Source organism: Muntiacus reevesi, chromosome 1 (genome assembly GCF_963930625.1).
Source record: "Muntiacus reevesi chromosome 1, mMunRee1.1, whole genome shotgun sequence".
NCBI lineage: Eukaryota > Metazoa > Chordata > Mammalia > Artiodactyla > Cervidae > Muntiacus > Muntiacus reevesi.
The window spans coordinates 205,574,353-205,599,997 of NC_089249.1; the positions used below are offsets into that span (position 1 = coordinate 205,574,353).

Consider the following 25,645-nt stretch of genomic DNA (forward strand, 5'->3'; position numbering starts at 1 on the left):
ATTTTTCTACCTCTGGGAAAACTTGTAACAATTGGTTAGGACTCAGAATACAAGGGGGCAGTGAGTGTTAAGTGCTCAGCAGTGAACTGAGACAGACAGTTATCTGTCTGCATGTGCCCCCGTCACCCTCGAGCCATCAAACACCTCATTTGATCAAGAAGCACGGGCTGCAGAGCTGAAACGACTGAGACCTGGGAGCCAGCGTGTGTGTGTGCACACGCATGTGTCAGGCATTTTTACATGTTCTCCTACCATATAGTAGTGTAAACCAGAACTTTTACAATTTTATAAGCGTTTGGCTCAATGTGAATGATGGAGGCCAGGAATGATGAGAGAAAAACGTCAACTCTTTGAACTTTCTTTTCCCGCCCCTGAGCATGTGGGGCTCCTCTTGGCAAGTGGGAAGGAGCTCCTTTCCTCTTTTAATCCCCTTTTAGCCTTCACTCAGTCCCAGGATCATCCCCAGAAAGGCCTTTGGGAAAGAGCAGTGTTTCCATGGCTGTTTCCACAAAGATGGAGCCAGAGAGATGGGGGTGAACATAAGCTTGGGTCACTGTCCTCTTTGGGGGACAGGAAGAAGTGGGGAAAGGTGGGGAAAGAGGCTGGTCCTTGGGTTGGCACATACAGTGATGACATTTAAAAATCTAATACCCTATAAGGACCTCTAGCAATATAAGAAGACAGTGATCAGAGGCAGGTAGCCCTCCAGTATCCTTTGAGAACAGAGGCCGTCTTGGAGCTTTCCCTTGGCCTTTGACATATGTGATGAGGGCCACGTCATTTGATTTTCCCTGACCTGAGTTTTTCTACAAGTGAAAATAGTAAGCATTAACTAGGCACTTTACTACATGCTGGTCCCTCATCCAAGCTTGTAACCTGGATTACACTTGCTCATCGTCACAGTCACCATATGAGGAAGGTACCCTGCTTTATGCCCATTTTAAGCTAAAGTCCAGAGAGATGACATTACTTGCCCGAAGTGAGCCAGCTCATGTGCAGCAGAGCTGGGGATTGAGCCCAAGTGGCACGACTCCAGAGCCTGCCTCGCGAGCCACAACACCATGTGTCCTCACAGGGGTGACGTTTCCAAGTTAAAGGCCAAGCCCTGGACGGAGGCCGCCTTGGTAGGACATACCTTTACCGGCTTTCAGCTGAGTGTCCTCAGCAGCCCAAAGCGCAACATCGGGAAGCTCCAGCTCTGTGCCCCGGCTCAGGCTGCAGTTCTGCGTGGCGGCTTCAGGGTCGGCTGCCCATCTGTTTTCCTCCTCTCACTCTCCCATCCCACTAAAAAGAGAAAGGCAAAGAACCTCTGGGTATTCAAAAGTGTCCCGGCCTGGTTCGAAAGGCTCAGTTTGTCTAGAAACTATAATCGGTGCTGTTTGCAAACAATTTCTTACTAGCAAAGGATGATTTTTATTTTTCGATTGGTAGTTTCCCTGAATTCGATCGACGTCTGAGGCAAAATTAAAACATTGCTCCTTTGCCCTCACTGTGTCCCTGGGTCCGCCTACTCTGGTATTACCACCCCCTAGTTCGCTGTTTTGACAAAAGTAGATGCCCAAGGATCCCGGCCCCCACTGCCGAATGCCAGTGTCGATCTCGGGTTTTAAAGCAGATGTATGTTCTGAGCAGCTGCTGCGGGGGAGGGTCCGAAGGCCCAGAGCCGGAGGACCGCGGCGTGGCGGTGGTTACCAGCCCGTGACCAGCAGGTCGCCCCTCCTTCTCTTGCAGTCCCTTCAATGACCGGCCGATGTGCAGGATCTGCCACGAGGGCAGCAGTCAAGAGGACTTGCTCTCTCCGTGTGAATGTACAGGGACCTTGGGGACAATTCATCGGAGCTGCCTGGAACACTGGCTGTCGTCCTCAAACACCAGCTACTGTGAACTCTGCCACTTCAGGTTTGCAGTCGAGCGCAAACCCAGGCCGTTAGTGGAGGTCAGTAATTGGGGCACGTCTTGAAAACTTAGCTCTAATGAGCAAATGATGTCTGTTGTTATGCCCAGCTCACAGACCCTGTGCCGCTTCATTGAAGCATAGTAATAGTTGTGTGTGTATGTGTGTGTGCGCGCGCACGCGTGCGTGTGTGTGTGTGTGTGTGTGTGTGTGTGTGTGAGAGACGTGAGACACAGATTCAGCACTCGGGAGCCAATGGCAGAAAGGTGACCTCTATGAAGTGGAGATGAGAGAGTAGAAGAAATCAGTGTGAGGAGATAGGGGACGTTTTAGACTTGATCTCCATGTTTCCATTCCTGTGACACGGAGCATGCAGATCAAACACTGTTCTCTTTGCACACCGTTGCTCACCTTGAAGCAGCAGATAAATGGGCATTTGGGTTGCCTAGTCTGAGAAATCTTTGTAGAAAAGTATAATGGCATGTGTGCTCAGATGCTTCAGTCGTATCCAACTCTTTGTGACCCTATGGACTGTAACCCGCCAGACTCCTTGTACATAGGATTCTCCAGGCAAGAATACTGGAGTGGGGTGTAGTATAACGCACATAGACCTACACTTCTGCGTTTGACTAGTTCTACACCTTAGGTGAGTGACTTCACCTCTTGGAGTTACTATGAGGGGTAAATGAATTAATATTAATAAAACACTTGTAATCTTAGGTATATATGCAAGACTTTGAATAAAAAAAACAATCTCTCCTAGGAAATTACACACAAGCTTTTTCCAGCTAATAACCTAGTATTTATATCTCTTTTCTTAAAAGTGATGCTGCCAACCCAGCCATTAAAATGGCAGGACATTATCTTTCCTATTTTAGGAGCCACGTGATTCTTCTTTAGACCCAGGGTCTGGTCTCGTATTATTGTTGTTCAGTTGCTAAATTGTGTCTGGTTCTTTGCCACCCCATGGACTGCAGCATGCCAGGCTTCCCTGTCCTCCCCCGTCTCCCAGAGTTTGCTCAAATTCATGTCTGTTGAGTCAGTGATGCTATCTTTCTCATCCTCTGCTGCCTCCTTCTTTTACTTTCAATCTTTCTCCACATCAGTGTCTTTTCCAGTGAGTTTACCTCTTCACATCAGGTGGCCAAGGTTTTGGAGCTTCAGCTTTAGCGTCAGTCCTTCCAGTGAATATTCAAGGTTAATTTCTTTTAGGATTGACTGGTTTGATCTTGTAGTCCAAGGGACTCTCAAGAGTCTTCTTCAGCACCACAATTCAAAAGCATCAATTCTTTGGTGCTCAGCCTTCTTTGTGGTCCAGCTCTCACATCCGTACATGACTACTGGACAAACTATAGCTTTGATTATACAGACCTTTGTCAGCAAAGTGATGTCTCTGCTTTTTAATATGCTGTCTAGGTTTATCACAGTTTTCCTTCCAAGGAGCAAGTGTCTTTGTATTAACTGGAGAAATCGGAAAAGTTATTAGATTATTTTTGCCTTCTCTCCTATTCCCCAGCTGCCAGTCAATCAAAAATTGCATATTGGCAACAATAAATATTCTAGTACACTTGAACCAGAGCTAGCTGGAAGGGGCCAAGACATTGTGCCTATAATCCAGTTGGGCTGATAACCTCATTTCAGCTGACTCAGTGGAACTTTGACACTAAACTAAAGCTAGAAATCAAGAAGCCCTTCTTGGAGGCTATTTAAAACAGCATGTTAGCGTGTTGGCACTAAAGTTCTAGAGAGCTCTGTTTATACATTTTCTTGGTTCTGACCTTGAAAATCTAATCAGGACCTATAACTGGGGGCTGTTTTAGCTGTGACCTCCTTGTCAAACGGCACAAAATTTATTTGACTTGCCCCAATAAACTCAATACTCCTTTTAAAGATTCTAGATCAAGTGACCTCTTAATTTAGGTGTCTTGCTGCTTGACATCTACTTCCAGAAATTCATTTTTGTAGAGTGCCATGAGTATTTAGCTCACTACCACATTCCTTGGGATTTTTGTTTCAGAACTTCTCTGCAGAGGAGGAAATATAATTAAATAATAAACAAAGAAGGCAAAGATTTTCAAGCCCAATAGCAAAAGTTAAAAAGAAGCCTATTTCTCCTTCCCAGAAACTTTGTGGAACCTCCCCAGCTTGATATTGCAGCTCTTTCCAGGGCAGCTGGCTTCCCAAAGTAAGAAAATCTTGCTTCGAAATGGGATATATCCCGTGGTGTTTTTTTTAAACTGGTCTGTCCCCAGTAGAGAAGACTTTTTACTTGGCAAAAACCCCAGTGTGTGTATGCATAGTAGCTAACAAAGGCTGGGGTTGGGGGTGCATGCATGTCAGATAACACACATGTGTCAGGTCATGCAGTGAACCCTTGCAGGCTCAGAGAGGCACATGTACCCCCACACAGAGGTTTCTTCAGAGCCACGGGTGTCAGGCTGTAGATGGACTCTAGGATCTCAGACCACTGTCATTAAACAAGGAAACAAGGCAAAAGATCTTGAGAATGTGTGAGGTGCTCTGCAAGATTTAGGGCCTCGCCTACAAAAACTTCACCCAAACGGTCACTGGTGGTGAAATTTTCATTGCACAAATGGAATGTGACATTTTTCAGAGTTAATGATGATTGAACAAGTTGAAAGTGAAAGGCGGGCCTTCTCAAGCTGGGGGAGGCTGGCCGTTTGATCATCCGATGGCGAGATGAACTTGCTGTTTGACCACGGGCAATAAAAAGAAGTTGTCTTTGGTCTCTCAGCTGGAGGACAAATGAGAACCAGGTGCAGGCAGATTTTTAAACAAATGACATTACTAATTGACTTTTCTCCTCTTACCAAAGGGCAAGTTTATTCACAGTGAGCATTGCTTCTCAATATGTTTACTTCAAGATGAAAATGAATCTTTTCAGCAAATCAGCAAAACCTGCCTATTTGGGTTTAAGCATTAGGAGTATTGTTACTTTATTTATCATTTTCCCTCTTTAATTGCTTTAATCATCACTTTATTTACCAGTTGGTTCTGCCATCTCATTAAAGCAAGAAAATTCCATAACATTTCATTTCAAAATCAATGTGATAGTAACAACTCCCATTGCTAGAGGAAGCAGTTTAAAAAACCATTTATAAATTTTATTTGTCAGCATCCAGACATTACATCAGTCGGAATTGCTCAACTCCTCAGACTCCCATTCTTTAGTAAATTCTCAGTCTTTCGTCCACTGCAAGCCTTCATCTTCCTCAATCCCATTCTGAAGATACTTCTTCTCCTATTGTTTCTTACACTCTCTGCAGCCAGCAGCTGGATGTTCATTTTTTAACAGATCAGGAACCCAAAGCTATCTTCTACACAGGCTGCTATTTAAAGTCTTTCTTTCCTTTCCTTGCAAAGAATGAGTTTCTACTCAAAATGGCCAAGTCAATAGACTGATTATTAATAGTATCTCCAAACTGGGCATCACTTCTCCACTTTCCACTGACCATCTGGGTGACATACCTGTTTCTCTGAGCTTCAGTGTGGTGGGTGAACTGCAGATTCTCCCTGATCTCTTTGGTCTCTAAAAGGCTCAAATTCTTGTGCAAAAAAAAAAAAAAAAAAATACATTCTACACTTAAAATCAGCCCACTGTAAGGTGAGTAAATTATATTATGTTGGCCGAAAAGCCCATTCCGATTTTTCTATATGCTGTCACAGGAAAACCCAAATAAACTTTTTGGCCAACCCAGTGCCTCAGTAAGTTGCTGTGTGTATCTACTTACCTACCTACCTAGATGGCGAGACTAATTCTTTTAGTCTTTTTAATTCATCGCCAGTTTTATACCCTAAATATTTTCTTGGTGCTAAGTAAGCTAGTATAACAAGTTAGTTTCAACCCAAGAGAGTTGATTGGGTTTAATCAATTATGGGTGGATTTCCTCTATGGTCCAGCTAGTGTAAATCTCCTAAGAGATCTGTGTCTACTTGGGCAAAGTTTGAAAGGAAGGCATTCGAACTGTCCATAGCAAAAAGGAAAACAGACATAACCCATTTACATTTCATACCTACCCAGTCAGCACCTCTCTCAGGAAGGCTACATATTTTTGTTGATGATGGAAAATATGTCCAGAGGCAATTTGTCAGATGAATTAGCCCCAAGAATATTGACCCGGTAGAATGCAGTAAATAAACATCCACTAACCATAAAAGGATTCACGGAATAACCAGCCTGGGTGGTTTTATGGTCTCCTCTCTACTCATTTTCAGTTTTCCTCATTTCTGTCTGTAAGATGAACTCTAATACCATTCTTTTATAAGGGTGAAGTACAGCAAACCAATAAAAATAGCACAATTTGTTCCCAAAAATGTGTGCCTTGACTTCCGCCTTTTGCCATGATTGCATATCTGATTGAGCAGTTTGCCAAGGAAGTCCAGCTCACTATGTGCAGATAGCGTGCTTACAACATCAGCTTCTAGGATGGGAACATGTGCCACTGGGCTTTCCTAAGACGTATATCAGTAACACCTGCCCCTGCCCGGGAAATTCATGAGGTAATAGATCAGCCCAACAATGTCAAGATTAAAATGAAACAGCCAGGAAATGGTGGAAATCTGCAGGAAAGGTTTCCTAGGATCTGATATGTCTCCAAACAGGAAAACATGGTGATTTTTCACAGAAGGAGTGATTAGGTTTCTTTATTCCTATTTCCTTTACACAAGCCCAACTGATTGATAGGAATTGTATGAACAATTTAAAAGCTGTTCCCGGTTGAGTCTGAGGTTGAGCTAAATTGAAACTGAGAGTGTTTTCACACATATCAGTTACTCAGAATAATGGAATATAAAGCTTGGGAGATGAGGATTAAAGACTTTTTTTTCCGAACTTTTCATTTATAATTTTTAAAGTCACTGGAGGAAAATGGTTTTAAAGTGTGCCTAGGATTCAATGTCATCTTCGGCTATACAAAAGAGAGCAGGGTTGAACTGCTGTGCAGAAATGACTTTGTACCTTGGCCCTTGGCTATTTAATAGATTTGAGACGTCACTGAAACCCTCCTACTATGTTTCTGTCAGGCTTGGGAAAGAATGTTACTCACTTCATCGTAGTGGATTTGGTTTTGTTTTGTTTTTTTTACTCTATTTTATATTGGAGTATAGTTGATTAACAATGTTGTTAGTTTCAGGGGCACAGCAAAGTGATTCAGTTATATATATACATGTACCTATTCTTTTTCAAATTCTTTTCCCATGTAGGTTATTACAGAGTATTGAGTAGAGTTCCCTGCGTTATACAATAGGTCCTCATTGGTTATCTGTTTTAAAATACAGCAGTGTGTACATATGTATTCTTCTAGGTGAAAATGTGCTGGCATGCTGCAGTCCATGGGGTCGCAGAGTCAGACATGACCAAGCGACTGAACAACAAGTTTAAAATGTGAAGTTTTGGTTTCAGAGTGTTCATTTTCATCAGCAAAGCTGTAGCCTTGGGATAATTAAGGAATGACACCAGAGAGGATAGGAACTGACGGAGGAAGCTTCCCAGGCATGAGGACCCCCTGCGTCCTCAAAGGAAGGTGGGCAACCTCCCCTCTGCATTCTAGCCAGTGAGCAAAGCACAGCCCAAGAGTAAGGTGGCCGGACTGTAACCACAGCATGTGATAGGCCGTCACAAAGCCTCTGTTCATTAAACAGACGGATAAATGGAGACTCTTCCTCCCAACTGCAAACCATATATCATATTTGGAGCCTGGTGGTACATCAAAGAGAATGACCCTTTGCCCTTCAGTTCAAGACAGACACAGTTGGACAAGGGCTTGTATAATACAAACCAGCACCACTGCTTTGAGCCACACAACAAATGTGGTGATTCTGACAAATTCTGCCTGCCTTCTAGTCATCAGTCCTCTGTCAGGTTTTCAGGAAGGCAGGTGGCTGGAGCCCTGTTCCACCGGCAACCAGTGAGGAGAAAACGTGTGGCCAGGAGACGCTGACCAGAGTTAGAGGAGGGAGACTGGGAGTGGGGAGGGTCAGGCTGACTGGGAAGATCCAGGCCCGGCTGGCCTTTGTCAAGCTTTTTGGAGTGCAAGCTCTGGGCAAGCAAAGCCTTCAGCATGGTCTGCGGGGGAAGAGATGGTCTGTGCCCATGTGGTAGATGAAGACCCAGGTTTGATCCCCTGGAGAAGGCCATGGAAGTCCATCGAGTATTGTTGCCTGGAGAACTCCATGGACAGAGGAGCCTGGTGGGCTACAGTCCATGGCGTCACAAAGAGTTGGACACAGAGTGACTAACACTCACTCACGTGAGGTCAAAATCCCCGCAAGGAGCAAGGAAGGTCTCAGGTACCGCTCTCAGGGCTTGCTCTCCTCCTGTGTTCTGGAGGGATGAGGAAAAGCCACATGCAGTGTCTCAGCGGTGGGGTGGGGAATGGTTTTATCTGAATCCACGTGGAGCTCCCACTTCCCTCCCTCCTGCCCACCAAGCATGGAGCCTCAGCTTCCCCAGGGCTGATCAGGCCCTTCCTCTCCAGCCCTGTCTCCCGGAGGCAGCTCTTCCAGCCACTTCAGGCCAGGTTGAGGCTCCCAAAGCCAAGAGCAAAGGAAAGGTTACATAACAGAGAGGGGGCATGGTGAGGGACTCTGGTGTCTGTTTTTCAGAGAACACAACAAAAGCCCCTCACACTGAGTAACATCTGTGCTGGTGACTTTTCCTAGCAGGGCTTAACACCCTGGCTGCGGCTGCAGTTATAGAACCATGAGACAGCCAGCTGGCCGCCCACCGCCTCAGTGAGAACCTGAACAAACCATTCCTCCTCTGAATGTGTCAGTCTTCTCCCCAGTAAAACAGAGCAGAACAACCAATGGGTGACCTCATTCTTACACACAGGTGTGCTTTATTGAATTAACACTCTTTTTAAAAAATTGAATGCCTTCAGGTTGGACATGCATGCACTGTCTAGTTCCTGAGGGTCTTGCCTTTTGCTTACTCCCCCCCAGTCCTCTTCACCCTCTGCAGCATGTGCCTGCTTTTTACATTTGAGATTCCAAAATTGGGTGGCATCCCCTACCTTTAAAAGCTAACATTAGACAGTGTATTAAAAAGCAGAGACATCACTTTGCTGACAAAGGTCTGTACAGTCAAAGCTATGGTCTTTCCAGTGGTCATGTATGGATGTGAGAGTTGGACCATAAAGAAGGCTGAGCACCAAAGAATGACGCTTTCAAACTGTGATGCTGGAGAAGACTCTTGAGAGTCCCTCGCACTGCAAGGAGATCAAACCAGTCAATCCTAAAGGAAATCAACCCTGAGTACTCATTGACAGGACTGATGCTGAAGCTTAAGCTCCAATACTTTGGCCACCTGATATGAAGAGCTGACTCATTGGAAAAGATACTGATGCCGGGAAAGATTGAGAGCAAGAGAAGAGAGTGGCGGAGGATGAGACGGTTGGATAGCATCACCAATTCAGTGGCCATGAACTTGGGCAAGCTCGAGGAGATGGTGAGGGACAGGGAGCCATGGCATGCTGCATCCATTGAGTTGCAGAGTCAGACATGACTTAGCAACTGAACAACAACCCCACCTTTAAAAGAATTTGCTAATGGTATGTGATTTCCTGCTACCAACATCTTTCTCCCAAAGTAGTACAGACTGAACTTAATGATCTCCTCCCATTGTCCCCACATTATGAGTGAGCTGAAATGGCTGGTTCAAAATCACACAATTAATGAACCAGTAAGAGATAGAGTACTAGCACAGACACTGGTGAGAACTCCCGTGCACCGCAGCATGCCTTAGTGTTGGCCAAGCACTTCCTTGCCTTCCTTGTCACCAGCCTCCCTATCCTTTGTCCAGTAGTTGAGATGACCTGCCTGATGACTGCAGTCTAGAGATGCTTAATCCTACAGTTATTCGGCTTTGGATTTTTCTCTTGATTCTGGTGGCTAATTTGGCAGTTGCTTCGTTACTTAAAGCTTAGTTACAAAGAAGCTGTTTTAAGGTATCTATTAAATTCACAGCTTGCTTCATTAAAAATCACTTCATTAAAAAGGCAAGCCAACTGAAGTGTTCACATGGCCATGCCAGATGGAAGGGAGCTAAGTGCCTGGTGCCTGGGTGTTCAGCCCATCCGCTGCTGGGAAAGGACTAATTTGGAGGGGAAATCCTGTTCCCTGCATAAAAAGAATTACAGGACCGATTCTAGCCTTTTCAGTTGTATTGATACTTGCAGTGACTTGGGTTGAAATACAAATCAGAAATCATGCTTTCAAAAGGACCTTTCTCAGACCTCCCTGGTGGCTCAAGTGAACAAGAATCCACCTGCCAATGCAGAAGACACAGGCTCGATCCCTGACCTGGGAAGATCCCACATGCCTCGGAGCAATTAAGCCTGAGTGCCACTACTATTGAGCCAGCAAACTGCAACGACTGTGCCCACGTGCTGCAGCTGCTGAAGCCCATGCTCCACGACAAGAGGAGCCACCACAAGAAGCAGGCCAAGCACCGCAGCAAAGAGTAGCCCCTGCTCACCACAAGAGAAAGCCCGTGCGAAGCAACAAAGATCCAGTGCAGCCAAAAACAAATAAATTCCATTTTTTAAATACAAATTTTAAAAAAGGACCTTTCTCAGTCTTAGTAGATGCCTTCAACCTTCCCCCATCTGAGGGTCCCTGGAACAGAGGCACAAAGATGCAAAACACTAGGAATTGGTTCACACAACTTTTTGATTTTAATTATTCTATAACACATAGAGAGGAGGGGAAAAAAAAAACAATATATAAACAGGTGTGTATCCACCACCTAGAAATAACGAATGTCACCATTTTGCGAGCGACACGTCTTTTAAAGAACAGCCTCTTGAGAGGGCAGGGAGAAAATGTCTGTAGTCCTCACTAACTTGGGTTTCTTTGATGGCTTAAATGGTAAAGAATTTGCCTGCAATGTGGGAGACCCAGATTCGATCCCTGGGTCAGAAAGATCTCTTGGAGGAGGCATGGCAATCCACTGCAGTATTCTTGCCTGAGGAATTCCACGGACAGAGGAGCCTGGGGGGCTACAGTCATGGATTGCAAAGAGTCAGACACAGCCAAGCAACTAACACACTTGTCACTAACTCATCCTCAGGTAGTGTCAAAAACAGGAGAAGATTGAGCCAAGTTTCCCTGAAGCACATCTGGACCAAGAACAAGCAAACAGAAGGAGACAGATAATCCTGAAAAATCCCAGCCCCTTTGAGCTCCCTCCACATGTAAGAACAAATAGTACAGTACTGCTGGCCACCAAAGGGTCCACTTCTTTGAAAGGCAGACAGTTGGAAGCTATCATATGGGAGTCTGCGGGGTGGTCGGGGGTAAAGGAGAAAGTGTCCCTGGGCAGCTGGCCAAGAGCTTTGTAAAGGCGAGTGTGATCAAGAAGCAGTGAAATGTCACTGCGTAACTACACCAAGTAATCATCTCTCCCCTAAGTCCTGCTGAAATAACAAGGCACAGTTAGCCCAGAGGAGCGGCCCTGTGCTGGTAAAGGCACCAGGTTGAACTGAAGGGAGACATAAATTGCATGAGCCCTGGTGCAAATTTCAGACACAGAGTTATCAGATATGCATAAAACTCTACACTGAGGGCATCTACCTGCCCTCCTCTTGCCTTTTCAGTTTTAAGTGTCAACACCTGACACTTTCAGCTCCAAAGAAAGAATACACATTTTGAAATACATAATGGTCTGAAATATTGTGAGCAGTACATGATTATGGTTAAATGGTGCCTAATGGACAATTACATTCGAATGAGCCAAGTAGAGAGGTACCTTCAGTTAGGCAGTAGGAGCCCAGTGGTCATTTATTCACTGAATAATACCCTTCTTTGCCCATTTATGCTAAGATCTCCATTTTCTAGCATAGGCACAGATCTTGACATGATATTCCAATCCAGTGGCATTCATTAATTTTACTTTGAATCCATCTATTTTTATCCTTAAGATATTCACACCCCAGAGTTATCTCTTCTTAAATTATTTAACCATTTCCTAGTTTAAGGAGAGATGTGTAAGCTGTACATTTTTTATAGCCATCTCATTTCAGAGTATCTGGTATCCTATAATAGATATTATCCCATTTTATAGATAAAGAAGCTGAGATTCTGAGATGTAGTCACTCTTCAGAGATCTTAGACTTTTGGCCACAGGGCAGTAAGCAGAGAAGGCAGAAGAAGAATTCAGGTTCCTCTGGCTCCAGAGTCCATACACTTGCCATCATACCTGGCTTCTTCCTTCCTGGCTCAAGAGGTCTTTCTTCCGCTTGTTCACTGACATGTTGACACAAGCACACACAGAACTGAGGGCTTCTTTGCCAACAGCCAGAGTTTCTAAGGGACTGTATGTACTTTAGAAAGGGAAGCATGAAAAAGGTGATGACTAAAGCCCTGATGTGCCTCTTGACATTGACCCCACCTATTAAATACAGAGCTGGTGGTGAGGAGGGAGAGATAAACAGGCGGAGCAGAGAGGATTTTTAGGGCAGTGAACCTATTCTGCATGATACCACAATTGTGGCTACGGGTCATTATACATTTGTCCAAACCCACTGAATATACACCAAGAGTGATGTAGATTTATGCTGCTGTAAACTATGAACTTTAGGTAACAATGTAGGTGCATCGATTGTAACAAATGTAGCACTCCTGACGTGAGGATGTTGATAGTGTGGGAGGCAGGAGATATATGGGGTCTCTGTACTGTGCCCTCGATTTTGCTGTGAATATAAAACCACCTCTAAAAAATGAAGTGTATTAAAAACACAACAACAATGAGCTGTGCTAGACTGGGTGCTGGGCAAGTGGAATAGCATTTCTTCTCTGTGCTTCTGATGCTCTGAGCTCGTTGGGAAGCAAAGCTTGGCGGTACGCCACCCTATTAGAAGCCAGAGAAGTCATTCTTCATTTCCAAGGGACTTTATATGCCCTGCCTTTCTCTCTTTTCATCTAGTTACTCTTTCTCTGCATTTGTCTTCATTTCCATGAATCATAATGTCACTCACTTCTTCCGAGGTCTCTACTAGGAGAGATGTTATTAGAATGTTTGGTGAACCCAAAATGATTAAGAGCCTTTTCCCTCCTTTCAGGAGCAGGTTGTGAAGGTTAATTGCTTATAATATGGTTGTACACACGTGTGAGGTGAATTTCTTTAAACACTGTCATCTACATAACTCAGATTGGTGAAACTGATTTTGCAACTCATGAAGGAAAACACTGGTCTTTCTCTTGAATTATTTATATAATTGCCTCTGTTCTTTGCTTCCATTTCTTGACAGGTGCAGCAAATTTGGGGAAAGATAAGAAAAACCCTGTCAGGTCTTGTGGCTTTGTGTTCCTCCTCCATTGTTCACTAAAAGTATATTTCTGTGCAGTGCCTCGTGGCGGCCTGCCTTCATTCATAAAGAAATAGGGACCCTGTGAGATTGCCTGGGATAAAATTGTTTCTTTGCAGCCCATTATTACAAAGCTAGAGGGATAGGTTTATGCTGTGATGGATATATGAGAGCAAAGTTATATTTGTGTGTGTCTAACATGAAAGAGAAAGAAAAACACTTTTAAAGCTTTTAGTTTAGAATACTGAAACACGAGCTTAATTCTTAGGTGTGCCACTTATTAAAATGGGTAAAAGATCTTGTTTGTAAAGACTGAGGTCAGATTAAAAGAAGAAAATGAAATATTTTCTAATCATTATTTTATCATCACTTCATCTCCAGCGATGCTATTAGAGACAGAAAGTTGGCATAAATGGTGAAGTTCAAACTCTTTTAGGGCTCTGAGGAAAAATGGCTAATGTAGTATATATGAAATGCTACTGGCAGGTAGGAACTGCAGGAAAGTTGTAAAATAGAATTTATAGGCATTAAGGACTTATATCTGTGTAGAATCAATAAAAGCAGAAATCAGGAGATGAAGAGAAAATATTCGCCATCCTAGAAATTTATGCAACCTCTCCTAACACTTTGCTTTACTTAGAAAGGCTAGCTCTTTGCATTAACGCTGGTAGATGATGGGAGAAAAGGGATGAGAGATGAAAGTACTAAAACGGCTCTAATATTTTTCTAAACACTGGCTCATCTGCTTAAAAGCTATGACTTTAATGTTGAAACCCAGAAGTCATTCGTTCATCAAAATATACACATTTTCAGCTGTTTGTAAGACATTCCTGACAGATACATATATCTGAAGAATAACCCTATTAGATGAAGTTGTGATAAGGTGGAAAGAAATACCTGCAAATCAGAATTCATGCAGGAGAAGGGATTCTTTAGGGAAATCTACAGGCCACTTCAGAATATTTTTACCAAGGGTGTTTTTCAGTCTCAGATTTTTAGAACACTTATTCAGATACAATTCATATACCATATAGTTCACAGAAGTTTTAGAACATTTTCATCACCTGAAAAAGAAACATCACACACTTCAGTCCTAACTCCCCAGTCCTCATATCTCTCCCTTCACACCCTCCCCCAGCCCTAGGCAACCAAGAATCTATTTTATATCTCTGTGGATCGACCTGCCTGTTCTGGATATTTCCTATAAATGGAACCCTGCAGTTGAGACTGGCTTCCTTCATGCAGCATAAGGTTTGCAAGGTCCAATGTCAGAATTTATAGAAAACATATCTTAAGCTTCCTTGCTATCATTTTTTACTCCTTCTGCACATTCTATTTACGTTATTATACTGCTTCCTCTCCTACTTGCTGTCATTTACTGAGTCTTTAGCCTATGCCACTGTTCTAACCTGTACCACTTTCCTGTTCAACTATTTGTATATACAAACTTCTTTTTTTTGGCTGCACTGGGTCTTCATTGTGGCACAGAGGTTCAGTAGTTGCATTGTGCAGGCTTAATTGACCTGCAGCATGTGGGGTCAAACCTGCATCCCCTGCTTTGAAAGGTGGATTCTTAATCCCTGGACCACCAGAAAAGTCCCCAACCTTCTCCATTTTAGAAAGGAAGAAAGTGGCACAGAGATGTGGATGGTTTATTCCCCTCTTAAAGTTTTGCCTTTTCCATATCAATATTTATGTGATGAAACCCTGTTCACTTTTATTGGGCAGAAATAATTATGCATTGATTTTATGTTGTCTGAAATTTTGCCATCTTTGCCCAGTAAAAGTCTTTTTTTTTTTCCCTTAAGCCATTTAATTTAGATGTTTCCATGATTCTGCGGCCCTACAACCACACAATTTATTTTTTAAATATCACAGTTTGTGCCCTAGGTTGATTTTTGTCTTAAATCTGGGTCTGAGGAGAGATTATGGATTCTCAGAAGGTAATCAACATTCTACTGCCCATATTCTGAAATTCATCAAAGCTCAGAAAGCTGGATCAGACCAAAGAGTGTCTTGAGACAGTTTAGGAAAATGCGCTGGAACAGTACTGCTTCCCCTCAGTCATGTTTGAAAATAGGATCAAGGCTTGAATTCTCTCCCCTGAAATGCACAGACACCCCGTGTTCACATAAAGTCACAAAGGGGTCACAGATGTTCTGAAGTCCTGCGCCCAGGGTCAAACATCCTTGACCTACACAAACAGTAATATAGGCTGCAAGGGAACATGTAGACCATCCAGAAGTGTCTCTTGCACCCTTAAAAGGGAAACTTCTCATTGCTTCACTGCAAATTCCTTCTTCTGTGAGGAGGCCATGTTATAATTCTGCAGATATCCACAACAGTGGGTATGATTTGCTAGTGTTAAGGGGACAGCTGCTGATTCAGTTCTGCCCACACACAGCACTGGGCTGGTTATTAACTTGGGTCCTCCCATGGCTGGCTTGGTTCTGCCACAGGGACACATGTCTCAGGGTCACTCAAGCTAGAAATGTCCCCTGGTTGAGGTCGAGCTTTCCCACAGACAGCAGCTGTGTCCTTCCAGCCGGTCTCCTGCTCGGCCTTCTGCAAACGCCAGTCCCTGACATCACGACCCCTGACATCCAGCCGTTGCCACTACTCCTTAAGAATGTCTTCCATGAAGGCAGCCATGGGAGATTTGTAGCAAAATGGCCTACAAACACTGAACATAAAACAACTCATGCCAAAAAAGGAAACTGGCACCCTCCCCTCATGTAACGCCATGGTGTATTTTTACTTGGTGGTCTGATGTAGTGGGACCTGTTCCTGATGAAGGATATCTGAAGAGCCCAACGTGTGTGCGCTCAGGCATGTGTGACTCTCTCCCATGGACTGTAGCCCACCAGGTTCCTCTTGTGCATGGAATTTTTCAGGCAAGAATACTGGGGTGGGTTGCCGTGCCCTCCTCCAGAGGATCTTCCCCACCCAGGGATGAAACGTCTCCCACATGTCTCCTGCATTTGCAGGTGGGTTCTTTACCACCGCGCCACCTGGGAAGCCCCCTGAAGAATCCAAGGGAACCAGAAAAACAGGTGGCTGGGGTGGCCTGAACAGAAAGAGGGAGACTCTTTCACTTGGATGTGAGGAGGCTAAGGAAGGACATGTCTGAAATCGTACAGATCATGAAAAACTTTGATAACATGAGCATGGAATTCGTAGCATAATCCAAATTACTTAGATCGTGGGCTGGTGGGCTCCCTTTGAAATTTGAGGGCAGGAGTGCCGAACAAAAATAGAGGTTCTGCCAAATACTGCAACTTGTAAACTTAAGCCATTGTCTCAAGTGGAGCCTTGAAGGATTCCAGATCCATTGGTTGCCAGGATGTGTCCAATGTCAGCAAGATCAGACAAGCCCTAAATACTTAGGGAATTTTTTGGCAGCAAAACATTGGACTGTAAGCACTGTGAATCTGAAAGTTCCTCTATTCTCATAGTCGTCCATCTAGCAGAGAGTTCCTCTTCTCAAAGTATTCCCATCCTTGCTGACTTTGGGAATATATGGTCTTGGTGAGAATGTCTCCTCCATCCTTTATTTTGCATATGGATCATATTTCACTGAAATTCCTCCACCACACTCTGCTTGGAGAGTTTTCATACTCATATTCCTAATACGTGAGGGTTTTTCAATGTGATCCCATTTTGAGGATCTGCTTGTAAATTTGATTTCTCCCTCTGTATTCCTTTAAGCATCCCTGATTCTCAAAATAGGTATTTATTATTCTTATACATGTTATTTATCATATTCTCATACTTTGTCCAGTGTTCCATTGAGGGTCTTTACTTGGTAACCTGTCATGGCACCATTTACTCTGTGAACCTGTCTTTCCCTTGAAAGTAATTATTTAAAGCTCCAGAATCCTGGGCTCCAACCACAGGCCAGCAGAAGCGGTGTTAGATGCCAGCAATTTCACCAGCTGGAGGGCCAGGGGTCCCATAAGAGCTCCAGGAACTTGGAGCTGCTATATGTGTCCTATTTGTAATAGATTATACAGTATAAAACCACTGTCTTCCAGAGTAATCATTTTTATTGTTGGCCATATGCTTTTTATTAATTTCATCTGCAAATTTCTGTTTTCTTGCTCTTCCTGCTCTCTTGGTTGTTTATCTCCTCTTCTTATGTTTCTGGCTTTATATGGACCACATATGCCACATACTTCTGCAGTATCTTCTTGTATTTTGGATAAACAATCTGCATTTGACTGTGATCATTTCTACACAGTGATATAAAATAGAGAAAAATGACTTCCCATTTTACTTATATCTGAAATTCCCAGTGAATATACAAAATTATTTTGCCATCTAATCCTGCTGTGCTGCTAATCTTATCTTTGGAAAATTTCAAACCATTGGTGTGAGTGTGTGTAGCAGTTGTTCAAATAATGCTGAAGCCAAATTATAATGTTCCAGACACAAATATAGTAATTTATGGAGCATTATAGCCCTTTAATTGGCTTATTGGCCTGAGTCCTCCAGGGAGCATCACAGATCTCTAGGGTGTCCTTGAATATGATGTATACTTCAGCCAATTCATAGCTGTGAAGGCCAGAACAACTGCTAAGCATGCATCTAGGACAAAAATTACTTTACTGGATTTGATCAGAAGAGTCATGGGGAGTGATTTTATATATGTGTGTATATATTTCAGTTAAACTCACCTGATTTCTACTAAAAGCGATCACCAAGTTAAGAAGGATTTATGTATTTCTTCAACTAACGTTTATCAAACACAAATATTTTAGAAAGTGGGATAGAACCGTGAACAGGCCAGAACACTCTGTACTAACAGAGTTTACTTGCTAGGAAGGATGATGGAATAAAAACGTAAATAAAAAGATTATTCCTGATAGTGATGCAAGTTATGAAGGAAGACACAAGCTGCTATGTTACAGGATGACTGAGGAGAAGGAATTTGGGGGTTTGTGAAGGCCTCTCTGAAGAGGTGATGTATGAACGGAGGCATGTCCCATGAGAAGGAGCTAGATGTGGGAAGAGTGGCGGGCAGAAGGAGCAGCCACTGCAAAGGCGCTGAGCCAGGCCAGCTGAGTGTTTCTGAAACAGGAAAAAAAGAAACAGCACCGCAGAGGAGCACTGTTTGAGGGGCCGGGGGAGCCAGGTTTCAAGGCGCTTCAGCTTTTCCGTCATGGATCCCATAGGCAGATCCAGTCTGCCTGTGGACCTCTTCTCAGAATCATGTTTTTCACCATGTAAAATACGGGCCTCCCCAAATGGCGCTAGTGGTAAAGAAACTGCCTGCCGATGCAGGACATGTAAGAGACAGGGGTTCAATCCCTGGGTCTGGATGATCCCCTGAAGGAGGGCCAGTATTCTTGCCTGGAGAATCCCCTGGACAGAGGAGCCTGGTGGACTATAGTCCATAGGATCGCAAAGAGTCGGACCCGACTGAAGTGACTTAACACACACGAGATAAAATACATAGGAATGCAAAGAAAACCAATTACATTATAATACAGCTATAAAAATATTTAAAAGACAAAGCTGTGACATAAAATATAGATGCTGTTTCAACATGTTTTGTAGCAGATCTAATGACTATGAAGTATAATTTGTCAAGATACCTGCAACAGTTTTAGTGTGAGATATCTGTGGTTTCTCTAGGTGACGGTCACAGGCACTGCTCACATCACTAAGATTTTCTGCATAACTCAATGAGATACTAAACTTCAGTTAGAGGCTGTGAAAATAAAGATGTGATTTTTTTTTTCCTCCCGTCATAAAATCACAGATCTCATGAATCATATCCTTGGACCCCTTGGGGTCTGTAGAGCCCAGGGTACAAACAGTGGGGCTACAACATGCAGGCTTGGTGGGCCACAGCGAGGCATGAGACACAGTGCAGTGGGAACCCACTGGAGAGTTTTAAGCAAAAGAAGTGATGTGATCTTGCTGCTTTTTATATAGAACCTGGATTCTAGGGTAACAGGATTAGAAGGGTGAAGTGACTATTACATGGTTCAAGTGAAAGATGAGGGTGGCTTGGAAAAGAGTAGTGGCCCTAGAGAGAGAGATGTGAATGTGTTCAGGACGTGTTCCAAAACATCGGGATCTGCTGACGGGTTGGGTAGAGGGAGCAGGGAATGAGGAAAGGGAGAGTAAGAATGAGGTGGAGGTTGTTTGCAGGAACCTGTGGGTATTGGTGTTGCCACGGGCTGGCGTGGAACGACCTGGCAGAGGAACTGGAGTCAGTTTGTGGGAGAGTTGGGGAGGCGGTGGTGAATCCAGTGTTGCACATGGAGCTGGTGAAGGATGAGATGTTTGTTACACAAACGGAGAGAGATTCAGCGCTCAGTGGGATCCACGAGCCTGGAGCTCAGAAGAGAGTAGGGCTGAAAGATGACATATCCACTCTATAGTTGGACCTGATATTTTGAACAAAAGCGGGATGTTAAGACAACTAGCGAGGGGTGTTTACCATCCCCTCAAAGCAGGACCATCCTTACTTCTTGGAGGGAGACCCCTATTTTCACTCCCCCAGAGAGGTGATGGAACTTAATCAAGTTCACACAGCATTAGGGGGAATCAAGAAGGTACACGGGGAAGCAGGGTTCTGTCTCCTGATTCCAATCCCATGTTTATTGCTGCTCAGCGCTGCTTCTCCCGGAGAAGGCAATGAATGGCACCCCACTCCAACACCTGGAAAATCCCATGGACGGAGGAGCCCGGTAGGCTGCAGTCCATGAGATCGCTAAGAGTAGGACACGACTGAGCAACTTCACTTTCACTTTTCACTTTCATGCATTGGAGAAGGAAATGGCAACCCACTCCAGTACTCTTGCCTGGAGAATCCCAGGGACGGGGGAGCCTGGTGGGCTGCCGTCTATGGGGTCGCACAGAGTCGGACACGACTGAAGCGACGCAGCAGCAGCAGCAGCAGCTGCTTCTCCAACCTTACTCATTGTGAGAGCAAACAAAAATTAGGATCAAGGTTTTCTGCAGCACAGAAACAAGCTGAAAGGAAGATATGAAAGAACAGTAGGCTGGAGACTTTAAATACTGGCTCCTCCACCGTGTAACCTTGAACAAGTCATTTAACCTCACTGAGTCTTAATAACCCAACTCAAAATGGGAATAACACCACCATCTGGTGTCATTAAATTCAGTAAAAATACCTGGCACATAATAGGCACTAGGCACCTATTTTTAGTTGAACTCAAGTTGTATAATTTTTAAATGGACACTTGGTATTGTTTTTTTCTCATATATTTCAAGGTAGGGGTTTTTTCTAGAAAAAAAAAAAAGACAGTAACTGTGACTAAAACAGTACAAAGGACCTTGAATAATTTACTGGATTTCTCATGCTATTTCATGACCTATAGAAAAGTAGATGGCATTTCATGATTATTTACATCTTAGGGTAAAAAGATGACTTGAACAAAATCTACAGGATTTTTCACCTTGGAGCAACAAAACACTAGATATTTTCTTGGCAACTGAAAAGGAGTGCTATATAAGGAATTCTATCTCCAAACTAGAAGGCTAAAAGCAGTAAACTTCAGGACTTGATGTTTACCAGTCAACACAGTTTCTTGTCACTGACCGATTTAATTAGTTTAACATATTGTAGGGTCATTTCTGGTCAAGGCCACTGGCATCTCAGATGTTTGTTTATTCATTTTCATGAAGCATCTACTATGTTCCAGTACTGTTCTTATATCAAGGCATACAAGAATGAACAAAAATGAAGTCCTACCATCATGGACCTCTCATTGAAGTGGGAAGCAAAAAAATAAACAAGCAATCAGATAAATAGATAAACAGCATCATTTCATAGAGTGGCATGCACTCTATAGAAAATATAGCCAGGTAATGCTCAGAGGTGCAAGGAGTATTTTTTACCTAAATGATGAGAAGGAGCCAACCATGCAAGAATATGGGCAGAGCCTGTTCCCCTCATGGGAACAGCCACGTATAAATTTGGAAGTGAAGGGGGAGAGGTTGTAGGAGACACACAGAAGAAGGGCAGAGTTTGGACTTTGTTCTAAGCATTGGAGAATTTTAAGCACAGGAGCAATATGGTCTGGTTTATGTATTTACAAGGTCACTCTGACTGCTGTTTTGGATCTGGACTAGAAGGTGACCAGAGTGAAAGCAGGAATGCAGTTGCCTCCCAAATAAATAAGAGGTGACGGGGGCCTGGGGATGGCAGCAATGGAGATGAAGAGAGGAGCACAGATTCCAGATATGTGTTGAAGGAGTTCTGACGGGGCTTAAAGAAGGACTAGATTTGCAGGGTACGACATAAAAAGGAAACAGGATTAATGAAGCAACTGGGTGGTTGGTCGTGTCATTTACTGATAGGGAGTTTTGCAGAAAAGAAAGGTGGTGAGGTCCATGCTAAATCAAGTTTTGGGGACTTCCCCTGTGGTCTAGGGAGTTTGAGTTGTCTATTAGTCATGTAAGTGGAGCTGTGGAGTGGCCTGCTGAATACGCACATCTGGAGCTTTGGAGAGAGGCCAAGGCTGGAGATTGGCATTTAGGGTGATGAGCAAATCATCTGTGACGTTTTCGTTTGAGGTGCATTGCTTGCAGCTGGGGTTGATGGACATTTGGAGCGAGCATCTCCTTAGCTTCCCCAGAGTCAGAATCTCCTTCTGAGCAGCTTCAACTGTCCTGGAAATTCACTGACAGAACTGCAAAGTTCAGGGATTTAAAACACTGGTGGGAGTTTGTTTGGTTTTCTTCTCTGCTATGTTTCAAGTCAACTGCGATGTATGATTTTCAAGTTTCTAAATCATGTTCTTCAGTTCTAAATCATGCAGAGGACCTGTCACGTGTCTGCTGATCTTTGCACTGCCCCTTTCCCATCACAGCTCTCTGAGCAAGCCAGACAGCTCAGTGCAGGCTGTGTTGTGTTGGGCTTCAAGAAGAAGCCTCATTCCAAGAAAGGCAAGCGCTTGGTGAATAACTCTGCCAAGTGTCAGATTAACAGGAGACACTCAGGCAGATAAACCCAAGTGAGTAAACATTCTGAGATCAGGCCTTCTTTTTTCTTTCTACCCTATAAAATTGTTATGGTTGTATCGGTTGTTATCCCTCTCTATCAGTTTCTTTCGTTCTCATGATGGTTCCTCATTAAGGAGATTCATGGGGAAGGTTGTAATCGATCGGAGCTATTAGCCACCAGAGTGTAATCTGGTTCCAGTACAAACTGACCTGCACGATGTCCCGTCCACCTTGGGGATTAAAGCCGATTAACTCAGAGTCTGGGAGGCAGAAGCTAGTGTCCTGTAGCACTGCGCCCGCTCACTCCTCCCCAGCAGTAAGGGATTTAACAAATTCACACTGTAATTAGAACTGAACCCACAGTTAACCCGCCTTGCAAATAACCACTAGTGCCTGGCTCAGCTTGGATATCCATTTACAGCCAGCGTGTCCCCGGCAGCGGAATTCTGCTGATTCCCTCTGCGGTCTCTGCTGTCCCGGGCCCTACACTGCTGATTACCGTGGAGGTTTCTGTTTTGTTTCAGTTGGTTGGTTGGTTGGTTGACTTTTGTACCTATTTCCAAGAGTAGATCTATCTCATCATTTGGAAACAAGCCAATGACTGGAATGAGGGCCCTGCAAAAGAAAAGCCAGCTCACTGCTAGGGCTTTCAACAGCACAATCTCTCTGCTTTATGATTTTGATGGAATCAGAGAACAAAAGCCAGGAAGGTGCCCCCGGCTGCCCACAGAGGCCCTGGCAGCCATGTAGGTGGGCCCGCCAAGGCGCAAGGGGCCATACAAATGAGCATTCTCCATCACTGACCTCCGCTCTTAAAAATACAACTAACCACCAAGGACAAGTTGAGGACTAGGGTCAAACTAAAGACTCGTTAAGAATGATATTTTAGGGAATTTCCTAGCAGACCAGTGGTTTCACTCCAAGCTTTCACTGCAAGAGCCCCAGGTTCAATCTCTGGTTGGGGAACGAAGATCCCACAAGCTGCACAGACACCCCTCAAAAAAAAAAAAAAAAAGATGACTAATTTAGCTCCAAAAACTGTCCACAAGCAACAGGATAAATTAATTGGTATTTCATTCCGGGGGAACCATGGAGAAGGAAATGGCAACCCACTCCAGTATTCTTGCCTAGAAAATCCCATGGACAGAGGAGCCTGGTGGGCCACGGTCCACAAGGTCACAAAGAGTCAGTCAGGGGAACCGTGGTAAGTAATATTCCTTCTTGCAGTAATAAAACCAGTTAAGGTACACACCTCCTCCTCCTCCTCCTCCTCCTCTCCCCTTTATCCACCCACCCTTTCTACCCCAAACTTTTTTTTTTTTTTTTTGAGAATGAAGATATAATAGGAGCACAATCTTTGGAGCTAGACTACATAGATCAAGACAAGGTCACACTTCTATAACTTATTTAACTTCTACATGCCTCAGTTTCCCTATTGATATAAAATATTAATATTAATAATGGTACCTCTTTCAAAGGTTATTGAAGAGTGGATAAATTACTACATGTAGCAGATGAGACAGTGCCTGGCATATTGGAAGGTCTGAGTTAACATGTAAACATAAGTTACTGTCATTCATTCAGCCTCTGAATGCTGAATGTGCTGTAAAATGCCAGGGATATAAAGGTAAGGGCCACCTCAGGTCACTGGGAAGACAACATACAAACAAACCTGCCGTTCTGCCTCTGTCTGCTCTTTACTGAATGTTTGGGACACAAAGATGCTATTACAGAATGGGAATAATACTTTATGTTAAATAAGTATAACTGGTAAGAGAGAGGCAGAAGACATATAAAAGGCAAGAAATGCAATTGAACAATAATTGAGATCAGTCTTTTGCTTATTATGAATTAAGCTAAAATGCATGATAATGTAGCTGAGATTAAACACCCAGAATATTGTGGCGTGGTAAAAGAATTAACATAGAACAGAACAGCAGCCTAAGCAAATTTTATAAAGTTACCATGATAACATCATGGCCTTCCAACCATTCAGTTACGTGATGTACCAAGAAAACAACAGGACTTACCATATCCCACCTAGCCGAAAATCTGCAAAACATCTAGTGTGTACGTGTGCAGGTGTATACACACACAACCACACACACACTCATGCACACATGCAAATATCATTTGGAGCAGAAAGAAAACATAAATATGGAAAGCAAGGGTCAGAACAGTGAGGCTGGTTTCACTCTCAACACTTGCTGTCTATCCTTAGGTACACTGCTAAATTCTGTTCCCCAGTATTTGTATCTGTAAAATGGGGATAATATTAGAATCTGCCTCACAGGGTTATTGACTCAATGAGCTATTGCACAAAAAACTCCAAATATCTAGCACTGACTTGCCCCAGCCTTGACTCAGTTTATTTTATTGCTATAGTTTGCTGTGTTCTAAACACCTGCCTTGCCTGACTTCCTCCTCTCTCTTCCTCTCCCTCCCTCCACCCCCCCTTCCCTCTCTCTCTCTCTGGATGTTTTGTACATAACTGCACAGGTAATCCATGTTCATTTTAGAAAAACATGAATATACATACAAAAAGGAAAAAAGTTAAAGACCATTCTGATTCCACTACCAAGAATAGCAACTGTTTTGCTAGGATCCTTCTGGTCTTTGTCTATGTAAATTCACTACATCTATGTAAGTATAAATGTTCATGTGCATGTATATATATATCACTACCTATATATATCCTATATATATAGGATCATACTGTAATTCTGTCTAGTAGAATTCTTTTCTTGTTCAGCAATATATCATGTCAGTAAATATAAAATATACATTATCACTTGAGATTACTCCATAGAAGTCTGTTTTAAGAAAATGCCATATTGTATTCAGACAATCCCCTGTTGCTGGAACTTGAGACAAAATCACATTCTCTCTGTTACAAGCTCTGTTTAAATATCCTGTATCGACTTATTTGGACACATTGGCAGAGGGTCTTACCATGGCACAGGGTGAATTTTTCCTCAACAACAGATATTGCTAGTGGTCTTATTCACCGGGCCTGCATTTGTGGGAGATAAATTATACTTAGGATTCTGAAGAAGTCACAGATTTTAACATAACAGTGCCTGTTTGAAGAACTTCATACTAGGCTTCCCGAGCAGTCTAGTGGTTAAGAACCTGCCTGCCAAAGAAGGGGTCATGGGTTCAATCCCTTGTTTGGGAAGATCCCACATGCCTCACAGCAGCTAAGCCCAGACATCACAACTAGTGAGCCCGCGTGCTGCAACTGCTGAAGCCTGCGTGCCTACCGCCTGTGCTTCCCGACAGGAGAAGCCACCACAATGAAAACTAGAGATCAGCCCCTGCTTGCCGAAACTAGAGAAAGCCCGGGTGCAGCAACAAAGACCCAGCAGAGCCAAAAATCAGTTAAGTAGTTAATTTTTAAAAAAGAACTTCATACAAACAACACAAAGAGTAAAGTGAGCAA

The 25,645-nt window shown here is 43.5% G+C and overlaps 1 protein-coding gene across 1 annotated transcript in view; it reads left to right on the forward strand.

Annotated features, from left to right (window-relative positions):
• The window catches only part of MARCHF3 (membrane associated ring-CH-type finger 3), a 148,097-nt gene that overhangs the window by 111,814 nt on the left and 10,638 nt on the right, over nucleotides 1-25,645 (forward strand). Inside the window, exon 3 of the mRNA XM_065934368.1 lies at nucleotides 1,732-1,936. Within this exon, the coding sequence (XP_065790440.1) occupies nucleotides 1,732-1,936 (205 nt within the window). The remainder of the gene's footprint in view (nucleotides 1-1,731; nucleotides 1,937-25,645) is intronic.